Here is a 13505-nt window from a genome sequence, read left to right on the forward strand (position 1 = left end):
AATGACAAACTTGACATCAATGTGATAACGTGCCAAATCAGAAGCCGAAAATATGTTATGTACTATTTAGTCTCGAATTTATCATTTTTGTTTTCCAGTTATGTTTTTAATTTTCATTTAAAATTTTAATCATTGATATTGCGTGAACGTGTTATTTTTCAAAATTTTCAAACATTTTAAGATATGCTACGGGAGTTCGATGCACTGGTGCGCCACAAGCACCGGTACACGAGAAATCCCCACCCACCACCGCCACCGCCACCCCCTGCATGCACATGCACACAAATTTTACTGAATATATGAAGTTTCAGTGGTAGTATTCCGTCCACTTCTTTTTATTTTTAATATATATTTGACTGATTTGAAATAAAACTAATGTGTGAAAAAGAAAACGAAAACAACCGCAAAAAAACGAAAATGCCATAAATAGGATGCATATGCGATGCGTCTAAGGCGACCGATGGCGTCCATCATGCACGGGCGTAGGCGTGGACGTGGATAAAGATGTCCAGGTCGAGGACGGCGTTCTTACGTAGCTGCCAGCTCGCCGTTCTCCAGAGCACGTACCCCGTCGCCATCCGGAACCTCCCCGTGCCGCCCACCACCGACAGCTCCCGCAGTGGCTCGACGATGTTGTCGCGGCCGACGACGGTGAAGGTGCTCCCGGAGTACGGCCCCGCCGTGAGCACAACATTCATGCACAAGAGCAACGCCGGGTCGTGCATGGACGCGAAGACGTACATCCCCTGCGCGCGCCCCACGGGCCTCGACGCCGGGTCCGGCCCCTCCGTGAGCGCGTCGTCGATCACCACCACGTGCCCGAACAGCAGCGGCGGCTCGCCCCCGAACAGCGACGGCCCCGTGCCGTTCACGACCTCGACCGCCGTGGCGCCCGGGCCGGTGAGCACGTCGTGCATGAACAGGCGCATGCGGGCGGGCCGGGCGGATGCCCATTGCCAGGACGCGGAGAGCAGCACCGCGAGCGCCGCCGAAGAGGCCAAGTAGACGAAGACGAAGAGGGTGCTCCTCTGCTTCGACTTTGCAACAGGCATGATTGGCGATGAATTGTTGAGGTGTGCTACACGTTTGTTGACGTATATATATAGCACGCACAGATGTGTTGCTCGCTATAAGACGTGTTTGATTTGACCATAAACCTGCTCCACGAGTAATTTGGCAGTTTTACTTTTGACGAATGTGCTTTTGCGCATCACATACATGTGCCTCTTCAAAGCCTCCCTAACTGAGATTTTGGCACTTCTGATCATTACTTTGCGCTAGCAACGCATCCATGCTCTCGTACACGTCGGTGCCCACTCCCTTGTGCTTGCCACTACATATGCCGCGGGTTCCAATTTGTGCCTCGAACTCGCTTCCGCATAGGGATGTCAATTGATAGGGTATGGGCGTGAGTACAATCCTCTTCTACCTAAACTCATATCCATAAGAACTTTTTATACCCACGCACTTCAATATCCACTAGCAAACATGCCCGTGCGTTGTAACGGGAGAAAAAACTTACCCCTCAAACACACTGGACGGCATTAGCAAAAGTCTTTTCTTTTTTTTTTTGAAACGGAGGCAAAAGTTTTGCCTCATCTATTAAATAAGGGAGAATAGAGTTTGTTACAGGTCACCCAATTACACGGCATGCGGACTACTTACGCAAAATTAAAGCCCCTAGCCTTTTTGCACCGGCGACGATCAAAAGGTTGGCCTCTGTAGAGATGGAGGAGAGCAAGATTGTCGGTGGGACGCTCTTATGTTTAAAAACTCTCGCATTACGCCCGTTCCATATTGTCCATGACTTGAGTATGGTGAGGGATGCCTTGGCTTGTCTGTTTGGCATGTCGTCGGTGCAAGTACTCATCCACCAATCTTTAACTGAATCAAAGGAGGGCCAAGCGGAAGTGTCTAGCCCGAGTATGTAGTATTTCCCAATGACCAATGACCAAAGCCTTTGAGAGTAGCCCGAGTATGTAGTATTTCTCTTGGAATTTTTCATGATGCTATACCAAGCAACATGATAACTGGTGTTGTACAAAAACATAAAGGTTGGATGATTTTTTAAATGTACTCAAGGTGTTTACAATTCATTATACAACATAAATATCTACCTAGTTGCCGACATATGTTTACGCCTTTGTTGTCGTTTCTCCTTAGTGATGCCAACAAATATTTCATTATAATGCAAATAGCAACTATATTTTAGTATTCAATGATAACATGTGCATAAGAGCATTATTTTTGTGTCATTGATATATGTGTTTGCAACTGTAATCCAAATCGAGACTTAATTTAGTTGCAAACATATTAGACAGCTCCAGTGAAAACAATTAATCTGTAAGGACATGCATGCCAAATTTTCAAGGTTGCATATCAACATCGATATTCTTAAACAATAAACTATGGACACAATTTCAAACAATATGGAAATGAACGTTAAGCCCCTGGTTTATATAAAGCTTGTATCAGCAGTTTCGTGTACATCACCGTATATAGGATGATTATTGTGCACTGTGCGAAATAGAGATGATGATTATGTACGTGTTGTAATCTTTAACGTATAGTATTGATAGAAATCAACATCTCATATATAATAATTTTTGTGAGAACATCAAATAATCGTATTTACTCCATTCAAATGAGTTGGAAACATATATAATAGACATTTTCAAAATACCACATATAAAGAAGGTATTAAACTATTAATTAAGGTTGCACCCAAAGCATAATTTAAAAATGATTTAACATGCAAGATAATGGCATATCTGGAATCTACATATTTTTTGTGGCATTTCCATATATAATATGTTAAATTTAAAGTTAGGGTTTAAAAGATATGAATATTTTGAAAAGCATTTTGAATCTGCCAAAGAAAAAGAAAATAAAAAGTAAAACAGAGTAGCTGGGCCAAATAGAACAGCCCATCAGTGACGTTCCAACCAACACTACACCACGACACCAAAAAGAACAGCCCATTAGCTGGTATATGCCAAGTTGCCAACCTATTTACCTTGTTCACTATGTAACTTCTTTTATATAGCCTATCTGCCTGAATACCATTTGCACAAATCTCTCTGCATTTTGAAGGTGTTCTTAGTATTGGGCAATTTCTTATACTTCAGTCTTTAATGATGTTACAAATTTAGAATAATTGTAGTATAGACATCTGAAACTGAAAAGACTCATTGGTTATATACAGTCACTAAGATGTGATAAATCATGATGGCACACTATCAACTTATATAAGGTCCTTGAGGGTAAAAGCAAGTAATGAACAAGGTACTAGCTTTCTAGCCGTTATTTTCTTGTCGTGATGGAAGATGTAACACCATTTACTTGCTAGGTATCTTTCTTACATTTTCTAAACAGATTCATCCGAGTTTAGATTCTAAATCAGATTTGCTTACTATGGATATCAATAATTATGCTAGGTCTGTGAATAGTTTAGTGGCTTGTAGATGAACTGAGCGCATGTAGTAATTAAATGGACTATAGATGAACTCAGAGCGCATAGTAAATGGCAGGCATGATTTTATTATAAATTGTGTGAATATCATCCTAGCAATTACTCACACTAGACAGTAAACAATGCCTAACTAGAGTGCATATGTTGAACCAAGATGCATGTGCAAGCATATGGTCTTCGAAATGGTTTTTTTTTCACCAAGTGCACTTCCTGCTACCATGTATATGACTGCTGGTACATGTACAAGTGCATATCTGATTATTTGCTGGTTGAGGAACTTCAAATACAAATCTTTAAAGTTACAATAAGAACCTTATTCGTTATGCCTTTTAACAGATCCAAGTCAATGCGTGCATAGTTTTTCTATTAAGGCATGTGATATGCTAGTTGCTAGCCTGACTTTTGTTGATGCTTTGTTAAGGATGTCTTCTGTAACAAACTATTTGTAGTATATCTTCTATTTTTAGATCTTTGGGATCAAGGGCACCTCACAAATTTGAACAAATTCTCATTTCTAAGATTGCTCAAACATTTAAGTTCTTTTGCAGCAACAATGGCACGTCCACAAGTTGATACAAGATGTTCTGATGATCGGTTTTGTTCATAACATGTTTGACACATTTTGTGGATATGGAAGTTGATGTCAGCTCGGTGATTGAAGAGATTTGGTCTCTTCCTTAATATCTTGTAGTAGTCAAGCGATCGAACAATTGGGTTTCTTAGGAGCTTAGCCATTATATTTTGTAATAGACCACGTCTTGTATGTCGACTTACTTATTTCCTTATTGGTTGTAGCTGACTTGAGTGTAGCAAACTAATGAATCTTGTATATATGCTTGAATGAATGTATTAATCAATGGTATCTTGTGATGAATCGAAGAGTGTTTTGTTCGTATATGCATTGCACACTGAACATACACTGGTGCGCGTCGGCTCTAAACAAACGGTTTAAAACCCCTTTCCGCGACGGCATTTGGAACCGTCGCCAAGTGAGTGTGGGCGATAGGGGGGTCCTTCCCACACGACCCAGAAATCGTCAAGGATAGGCCCTCGTGGGACCCAGGCTGGGGCCGTGTGCGATCGGGCGAGGCATGGAAACCCAACCATTTCCGTAGGTATGTACATCCCACACGGTGAATCCCAGAAATCATTTCCGTAGGTATGTACATCCCACACGGTGAATCCCAGAAATCATTTCCGTAGGTATGTACATCCCACACGGTGAATCTCAGAAATCATTTCCGTAGGTATGTTCATCCCACACGGTGAATCCCAGAAATCATTTTCGTAGGTATGTACATCCCGCATGGTGAATCCCCGAAAATCATTTCCGTAGGTATGTACATCCCAGACAGTTCTTTGTGTGAAAACGTGTGTGCAAGGTGGCCTAACGCAAACAGTTCGCTGCCGGAAGCCGTGTGTGATTGTTAGTTGATCGAACACGCCTACTTTCTAGAAACCATGCGTGTTGTTTGAGTTCATCGTCCACGGTGCTGTCTGAGTAACCGTTTGCAATAGAAAACCCCAATATGCAGGGTAATTAGCCTATTACTGATAATCCATGTACTAATCAAACTGATATTTCTTATAAAACACGCCAGATATTTCATATCAGTATAAATCAACCAGGATTTCATAATCGAATTACATCAGATAGCTTCGGCACTCAGTTACGCCATTACACAACAGCACCAAGTTTCACATGCAGCATCAAAAACATTTGGAAAGTAGCATCATACACGGTAAATAGATAGATGAATCTCATCTAGGAAACTGCAGAAGCGGAACGCAAATATTGAGCCTTCAGTGATGTTGAATGTCCTTGCAACTTTAGGCCAGTGGCTATGGATAATTGCCCGCCCAACCTTCGTCCTCTTCAGCAAGACTTCAATATTGTACCGTGGGTGTTGAATGAATACCTTCCTCGCCTCTTGACCATGCAGGTGGTTTGAGAGGTAATCATCGGTGAACTGCTTTGAAAAGTACTGAAAACAAAGCTATGCATAAATCGCTGTTGTAAATTTTGAAATGGCGCAAGGGGTAAAAACAAGGTAAAAGAGTTGGTACCATCCTATAGTTGACTGATGTCTTCTTCATTGTGCAAACAAAGATCTTGCTGTTATTTGTCGCAAGTTTCTTCATCCTATCTGAGTTTCTCGACTTGACTGATATTCATGGACATCTCATTTCCCCATATGCAAAATGGGTCGAACTGTGGGTCTAAGCCTCTGACAGCAAGACCTACATGTGCAAGACCAAATTGTAATAAACCTAAATATTAGAATGATTACTGCAACTGCACAATAATGTGCTACTAGCCAAAGGACCCTGCTTGAACAAACCTCGATGGTAAACCGCAGTGTCTCCCATTGTTTCCCTGCAACACACATAAGGAAGATCTTGATCAGGTTAACTGAGAGTTGCCATACTATCAGTAGAATATGTATTGAGTACAACCAAATTCGATTGGTGTCACATGCATAACAATATAAAATTGTACCCACAACAAATGAAAATCAAACTACAGAACTGAACCAAACAGTTAAATGGACAACAGACCAAATGAACCAAAATAGTTAACTGAGCATGACATTGCAGAATAGAAACATGTATTAGAAGATAAGACAGTTAACAAAACAAAGAATGCTTGAGAACAGTACTACGAAATGTAGCAATTGTTGGACCAAAGTGTTAACTGAACATTACATTTCAGAGGACCAAACTGTTAACTGAACATCAGATTGCATATTAACATTACAGAGGACAAATCACTAGAAGGCACTGGCGGTGGCCTCGAGAAAACATCACGAACTGTATTTTAAAGTAGACAACTGTGCGGCGGTGTCGACGGTGGCCTCGAAGACGAGGTGCTCCTCCAAGATCTGGCGGTCGACACGCATGTCAGCCATAGCGACCTCGTTCGTGCATGTAGCCGCATGCTACTCAGCTCCATGTTATACTGCGTGTAAAATGGCTGTGGGCGGCGCTTAATTGGAGGAGGGGCAGTGATTTCGGTGGAAGGTGTCGCTCCGTCAGTCGGGGCATGTGGGACGGGAAAGGAGGAGGATGGTGTGGGTGGGGTGTGGATTACCTGATCATATCGACGAGGCCGCGCAGCAAGAAGAAGGGTCGGCGGCGAGGAGGCCGCGCAGCAAGAAGAAGGGTCGCCGGCGAGGAGGCGGCGCTGCAAGAAGAAGGATTGCCGGCGAGGAGGCGACGCTGCAAGAAGAAGGGTAGCCGGCGAGGAGGCGGCGCTGCAAGAAGAAGGGTCGCCGGCGAGGAGGCTGAGCTACCAGTAAGCAGCAGTGAAGGTTTGAACTTGGAAAAGTAAGGAGGAACAGTAGAAGTGTGGCTTTTGGTAGGAGGGAGGGGGCGGGGAGATAGATATTTCCGCGGTGGCAAAAAAATTTCGCTCGGTGCCGCGAGAAACTGGCGCGCAGGTGTGGTTCAAGAGGGGGTGGTGGACTGTAGACGATGAAGCTTCCTGCGTAAGCCAGACAAGACGGTGCGCCAAGATATTTTACATCGCATCCCACACGATTCTTTCTAGTAAACTGTTTGTGGTATACCTGATTTTTTCATTATGTTTTGAAAGACAAAATGGTGATACGGAGGGAAAGGATGGTGTTTGAATTGCTAGAACATTTACGTACAGTGAACATGCAACTAATACATGAGTGCCGTGTTTAAATTTGGAATTATTCCGGGTTCGTTTGGCATTTTTATGCATTAATTAAGTTTCTGGACATTTAATGTGCATAATTCAAATTTGAACTACAAGCACATGCTCCAATGCACCAAAGTTTGCAGAAAAATCACATGTGTGTCTTTGGGTGAATTTATAGGTCCCATGCAAGAAATGGGAATAATATTCAAATATCTAGGTGTCGTGGCTCAGCCGGAATGATTGAGAAACTTGGATTTTTAATTCCTGTAAATCCAAAACACGGCTGAAAACCATGAAACTTGGCATGGTGTCATGACATGGCACCAACATGCTGCAGTATATTTTTTGGCTGAATTGGGACAAGCTTTGGTGTAAGCTTCTTGCAAACCGGAGCTTCCCTCAAGAAGGCTCGTGGTTCCGAGAGGGAACGTGTCACCTCCGTGTGCGAAATGACATACGTACACTGCCTTCTCCTACCTTAATTTTTTTACACAAGCAGATTAGACCAATAGAAGTATCGTGCTAAATTTTGGAATTATTTCATGTTCGTTTGCCTTTTTTATACATTAATTGAGTTTCTGGGCATTTAATGTGCATAATTCAAATTTGAATTATAAGCACGTGCTCCAGTGCACCATAGTTGTTTGAAAAATCACATGTGTGTCCTTGGGTGAATTTCTAGGTCCCATGCAAGAGATGGGAGTGAAATTCAAACATCCGGGCGTCGTGGCTCGGCCGGAAAGATTGAGAAACTTGGTTTTTAATTCCTGTAATTCCAAAACACGCCTAAAAATCATGAAACTTGGCATGGTGTCATGACATGGCACCAACATGCTGCGGTAATATTTTTGGCCGAATTGCGACAAGTTTTGGTGTAAGTTTCTTGCAAACCGGAGCTTCCCTCAAGAAGGCTCGTGGTTCCGAGAGGGAACGTGTCACCTCCGTGTGCGAAACGACATACGTACACTGTCTTCTCCCGCCTTATTTTTTTACACAACCAGATTAGACCAAATAGAAGTACCGTGCTAAATTTTGGAATTATTCCGGACTCGTTTCGCCTTTTTTATACATTAATTGAGTTTCCGTGCATTTAATGTGCATAATTCAAATTTGAACTACAAGCACATGCTCCAGTGCACCAAAGTTGTTTCAAAAATCACATGTGTGTCCTTGGGTGAATTTGTAGGTCCCATGCAAGAGATGGGAGTGAAATTCAAACATCTGGGAGTCGTGGCTCGGCCGGAAAGATTGAGAAACTTGGTTTTTTAATTCCTATAATTCCAAAACACGCCTAAAAATCATGAAACTTGGCATGGTCTCATGACATGGCACCAACATGCTGTGGTAATTTTTCTGTCCGATTTGCGAAGGCCCACACATTAACAATCAACAAAGATTTTGGAACAAGTGTTGTCACGTTACAAATCGAAAACACAAGTATTATTGAAACCGTGGGCATTCGACTTACCAATTACGTGCGGCCACGCGTCCCCTTTTTTATTGGCTAGGAGGTACCGTGCGGGGTAGCTATTTGAGTATGGGAGGCGTGCGATCAGACCCCTGCGCGTGCTCATCGGGAGGAGAGCCCTTTGACCGCTACCCGCCGCGCACCTCCCTCCCAACATCTCCATTAATGGCGTGGCGCCCGAGCACCTGTTCTATGGCGTGGTTATATGTCTCACTGGACTGAGATTTAACAGAGAAAAATTAAAATCTGAAAAGAAAGTTTTGCACGGATCTTGATGTAAGATCCGGCAGACCTATATAGCATCGACTGCGACTTATAGCAAGCATGATGAATATAAGGACGATGACAGTGGATAATAATTGTCTTACATATTTAGAAACATAATTAAAAAAAATCCACATGCGGCAACGCCCGAAATACACAAGGGCAAAAGAAGAAGGAAGACAACGATCTGGCTCGCTGGTCTCTACTTTCTTGATGCGTTGCTGCAGGCCGCAGGAACTAGTCTCTGCGGCGAGCGGCGACGAGCTCTTTCTTGTCCTCAAGATGCTGCTTGAGAGCATCCACGGATTCCTTCACTAGCCTTCTGCGCTTGATGCGCAGCTTGTTATTCTCGTCCATAAGTTTCTCGACGATGACACCGGTCATCTTCAACAAGGCAGTGGTCTGCTCCTGCTTCTCCGCACTTCCGACGATCTTCGCCCTCAGCAGGTCGCGCTCGGCCTGGAGCTTCGCATTGCTCTCATTTAGTTGTCGGGTGACGTCGGTAGACTGTTCAAACGAGGCTTGCAGGTCATCCTGCAACCTCGCCCACCTGGAGATCTGATCCATCTGCCTATGGACGAGGGCACGCATGCGCCTGTAAGAGTCCTCGCCTGCCCGCGAGGCATTTTCCCAGGCCGTCGCGGAAAGGGAGGACATCTCTGCTGCATTCGCGGCGCGGCGGGACATCTCTTCTGCTTCCGCGGCGCGGCCGAACCAGTCTGCTACATTGACGGTGCGGCGGGTCCTCCATGCTGCTTCGGCGGTGCGGCGGGACCTCTCTGCTGCTACGGCCGTGCGGTGGGACATGTTGGCTGCTATCGCAGCGAGGCGGGACAATTTTCGTGCTCCCGCTTCCAGGCTAGCCTCTCCCTGGTGGCAATCTCTCGACCCAGAACTCACGCTGGCCATGGCGGACGCAAGGGAACGATGATGAATGACTTGTTTATTGTGGATGAGGAGTTGAGGAGGAATGTGCAGTCATCTTGGAGTAGTAGTATTTATAACCGCGTAGTAATACGCTCCTAAGTGGGAAACCGTTTAGGTTTTGATCGGTGTGAATAGGTTTGCAATTTGAAATGTGACGGGACGCATGCTCAAAATTTACTGACAGTTATAAGTGCGGCACTATTCCCGGAAGGCGTAATGTGGGCACGTACGCCTTCTCGGCCGCGTATGTGGAGTTTGCACCATAGGGTGCACCGCAATAGGCAATGTCAGCACACGTCTTTTAATTAGAATGGGTGTGCCCGTCTAGCGCACACACGTTGATCTATCTAACTATTTCAGTTTGTTGTGGCTAATCATAAACAGTTCATCCATGTGAAGTGTATGCCATCAATCGCAGACACTTTGATCTGGCTTACCCGTTTCTGTTCTGTTGCTTAATCACAAACAGTTAATCCTTCTGAAGCGTATGCCCTCAATCACACACACCTTGATCTGGCTGACCATTTCTTTTGTGTTGCCTATTCACAAACAGTTCATCCGAGTGAAAAGTATGCTGTATATCGCACACACCTTCATCTGGCTGCCCGTTTCTTTTGTGTTGCCTAATCACAAACAGTTCATCCGAGTGAACTGTATGCTCTATATCGCACACTCCTTCATCAGGCTTCCCGTTTCTTTTGTTCCGCCTCATCGCAAACAGTTCATTGGACTGAACCGTATGCCCTGGATCGTACACGCAACTAAAATCTGAACCGTGTTTGATGCATCCTCCATTGCAAACGTTTTCACCTTTTTTAACGGTTTTCATACAGAACCGTTTGCGATTATGGCATCGCACACAGTTTCTCGAAGGGTCTCTGATCGTAGTGTTGTGTTAGCAGCATCCTACAGTAGTGATAAATTGAATATTATGAATGTAATTTCATGTTAAAATATGGTGCATTTGCATTTGTACTGAAACGTAGAACGCTGGCAGTGAATGTGTCGGCAAAACTATTGATTGTCGCACTATCTGTCGGCATAGCACGCTGACAGATAAACTGTCGGCATAGCAATGGGTGTCATAGTATCTGTCGGCATAGAACACTGTCAGATGATCCGTCGGCATAGCATTGTCTGTCGGCGTAGACCTCACCAAGCCAGTCATAGTATGTGTCGGCGAAGATTTATCTGTCGGGAAAGACCTATCCCAGCAGGACTATAGGCGACAGCTCCTTTCTGTCGGCAAACGTCTTTGCCGACACTAAATGTGTCGCCTTAGGTGACCTATGCCGACACATTGTTTGACGTTGTTTTGAGTGTCGTGGTGTAGTTCAATAGGACGCCCATGCAGTTTTGTAATATTGGAGGACCACTTCGTCTTAACCATTGACAACAGTCAATGTAAAAAACAAATCGTGTTCTCACTTACCGGTGGCATGGTGGGTAATTATTCGCATCTTCGAGGGAAATTTCGGTGACGGACGACCAGAAGCAATAGCCGCTTTACTATTAGGTAAAAATAAAGATTGACAGAAATTGACACTCTTGCTCATATTCATCGGGTATCCTATACCCAATGGATATCCGGTGAGTACAACATAGCATTTACATTTTTAAAAAGTAATGAAATGGTAGAATTCAAGTTATAATAGGCGATCAGTCTAGTAACTACACGACATCATATAGTGAGTGCCTCTTGGAGACGGCAAGGGGGTACGAGCAGTGGTGGTGGAAGCCCGACGCATTGGGAGGAGGCGGGAACTAGGGAACGATGGATTGAGAGTTGGACAAGAGTCTTATGGCGATGAGTCAAGATTTCATCGTTTCGAAGAGTCACATAGGACTTACGAGGAGTGGTAAGCTGGTGGCTTTGGGCCTATGAGCTATGGCCGATTTAGGAGAATAAGTGATTTAGGGTTGGATCATAAGAGCTTGATGTTGACCGCACATGTTATAGGAGTTATTTTCATTTATTAACTTTTCTTGGGTATCCATTGGGTTATCCATGGGCGCAATTTCATACCTATGCCTACTGATATATTGTATGGGTATGGATACCCATTATCCGTGGGTATAAAATCTCACCAAAGCTTGTCCATGTGCGCTGTTTTCGGATAGAGTCCCACGGGTACCCATAACCATGGAAAAAACTGATATCCCTACTTTCACACTTCCTCATTTCCTTTTTTTCTTTAATGTAATGGTTTGGTTATTTTCTTTCGAAGTTTTGCTTCGGTACACCCTCTGAAAAGTTAACATGAATCTTAAAGTAACTTAAAAGAGTATTCTCGTATATTCATGATCAATTATTTCTAATCTATTCTTCCGTTGATCAAACAAGGGTCCACCTCTGCATCGAAATCTGTAAACTTTTCTGGGGGTTATACCGAAGCAAAACTCCTTCCATTATAAAATTGATGGAAATACGACTAGCCTGGTTCTAAAAAGTGTCGTTGTCCCATTGTCTTGCTTCATCTCACTTTGTCAATCTATTTGTACTTGATCTTTTCTCCATGTTGGCTGATGACGTAAATGTTGGTCGTCCCTGAAAACATTTGATGTTGTGTCTCTACTTCGACCGATGAAGCTGAAAGATGCTCTTTTTCTCTAGTCGTGTAGGGCATGTGTTCCCCAAAAAATGCCAACGGTACCCGAGCTCCTTGGTGGCCGTGTTTAAAACACCATTTTCTACAACACATAAAGTTTCAAATATTTTTTAAACATGCATACACAGTGTAAACTATGCATGTGCGAAATTTCATAACATTTTACTTACACATGTGATCTACCAAAAAAGACAAATGTGTATTTTCAAATTGACTTTTTTTTTGTTGGGTCGGAATTTTTTTTTGTACATCTTACAAATTGTTATTTTTTCAAACGAAATTTGATGGATCTGTAGTGAACACATACAAGTTTTCATGGGTTTTTTTTTTATTTTCTAAATATGGTTTTTGATTATTATTATTTGTAATACGGGCCTCCATGGTGCCCGAGCACCATAAGTCCACACTCATGTGTTTCCTTCCTCTACATCTGCTTTGAAGGTGACTAGTCCCCTCTCCACGACCTCTCCCCCTTCTCTCCACTCAAAGTTCTTGGTTGGCCTCCTCTCTAGCAACCAATGTTCCGTGGCTTCGCTCCTGTCGGTACTTGGCTTCCTTTTCAATGGGTTTTTCTCCCACTCTTTAGACAGAGTAGCAGGGAAGAAGCGCCGGCACGTTGCGCCCATGTAATTTCCCATTGTTGGGTTAGTTGTTGTTCATTTGGTTGCTCTTTTTTCTAAAGATCAAGCAGGAGCAGTAGAGGAGACAGGGGTAGATGAATGATAAAATACAATATGAAACATTGATTTGTGGAGGTACGGGGTGCACTATGTGGCTAGTTGGAGCATGAAGCTAGGAGTGTATATTGTGTGGCTAGATGGTACATGGTAGCAAATAAGAAAGAACAACAGCGTAGTGAATCATGGATTGTCGATTTTCTGAGTGGTTTGCTTCCAGTCTTCATGCCTTGTCATAATTTTCTTTGTTGGAAGATTGAATGACTATTTATGTGAGTGGTAACTTGGGTTGTAGGCTTTTCAGACTTCTGTTTTACTTGGATCTCTATTTCTTCAATCCACATCTGTTGGTTTTCTTTGTATCAAAGGAAATGATGGTGTATTCTACTGTTGTTCTTCTTCCTCTGCCATCATTTATTTC

At 43.4% G+C, this 13505-nt stretch overlaps 1 protein-coding gene across 1 annotated transcript; it reads right to left on the reverse strand.

Annotated features, from left to right (window-relative positions):
• Positions 1 to 298: 298 nt before the first annotated feature.
• LOC123048797 (dirigent protein 1) lies at positions 299 to 1055 on the reverse strand. Its single transcript, XM_044471826.1, has one exon. The coding sequence runs from the start codon at positions 1050 to 1052 to the stop codon at positions 471 to 473; it is 582 nt and encodes a 193-aa protein (XP_044327761.1). The 5' UTR covers positions 1053 to 1055; the 3' UTR covers positions 299 to 470.
• Between the last annotated feature and the right edge of the window lie 12450 nt (positions 1056 to 13505).

The sequence above is a fragment of the Triticum aestivum genome, chromosome 2D (genome assembly GCF_018294505.1).
Source record: "Triticum aestivum cultivar Chinese Spring chromosome 2D, IWGSC CS RefSeq v2.1, whole genome shotgun sequence".
Lineage (NCBI taxonomy): Eukaryota > Viridiplantae > Streptophyta > Magnoliopsida > Poales > Poaceae > Triticum > Triticum aestivum.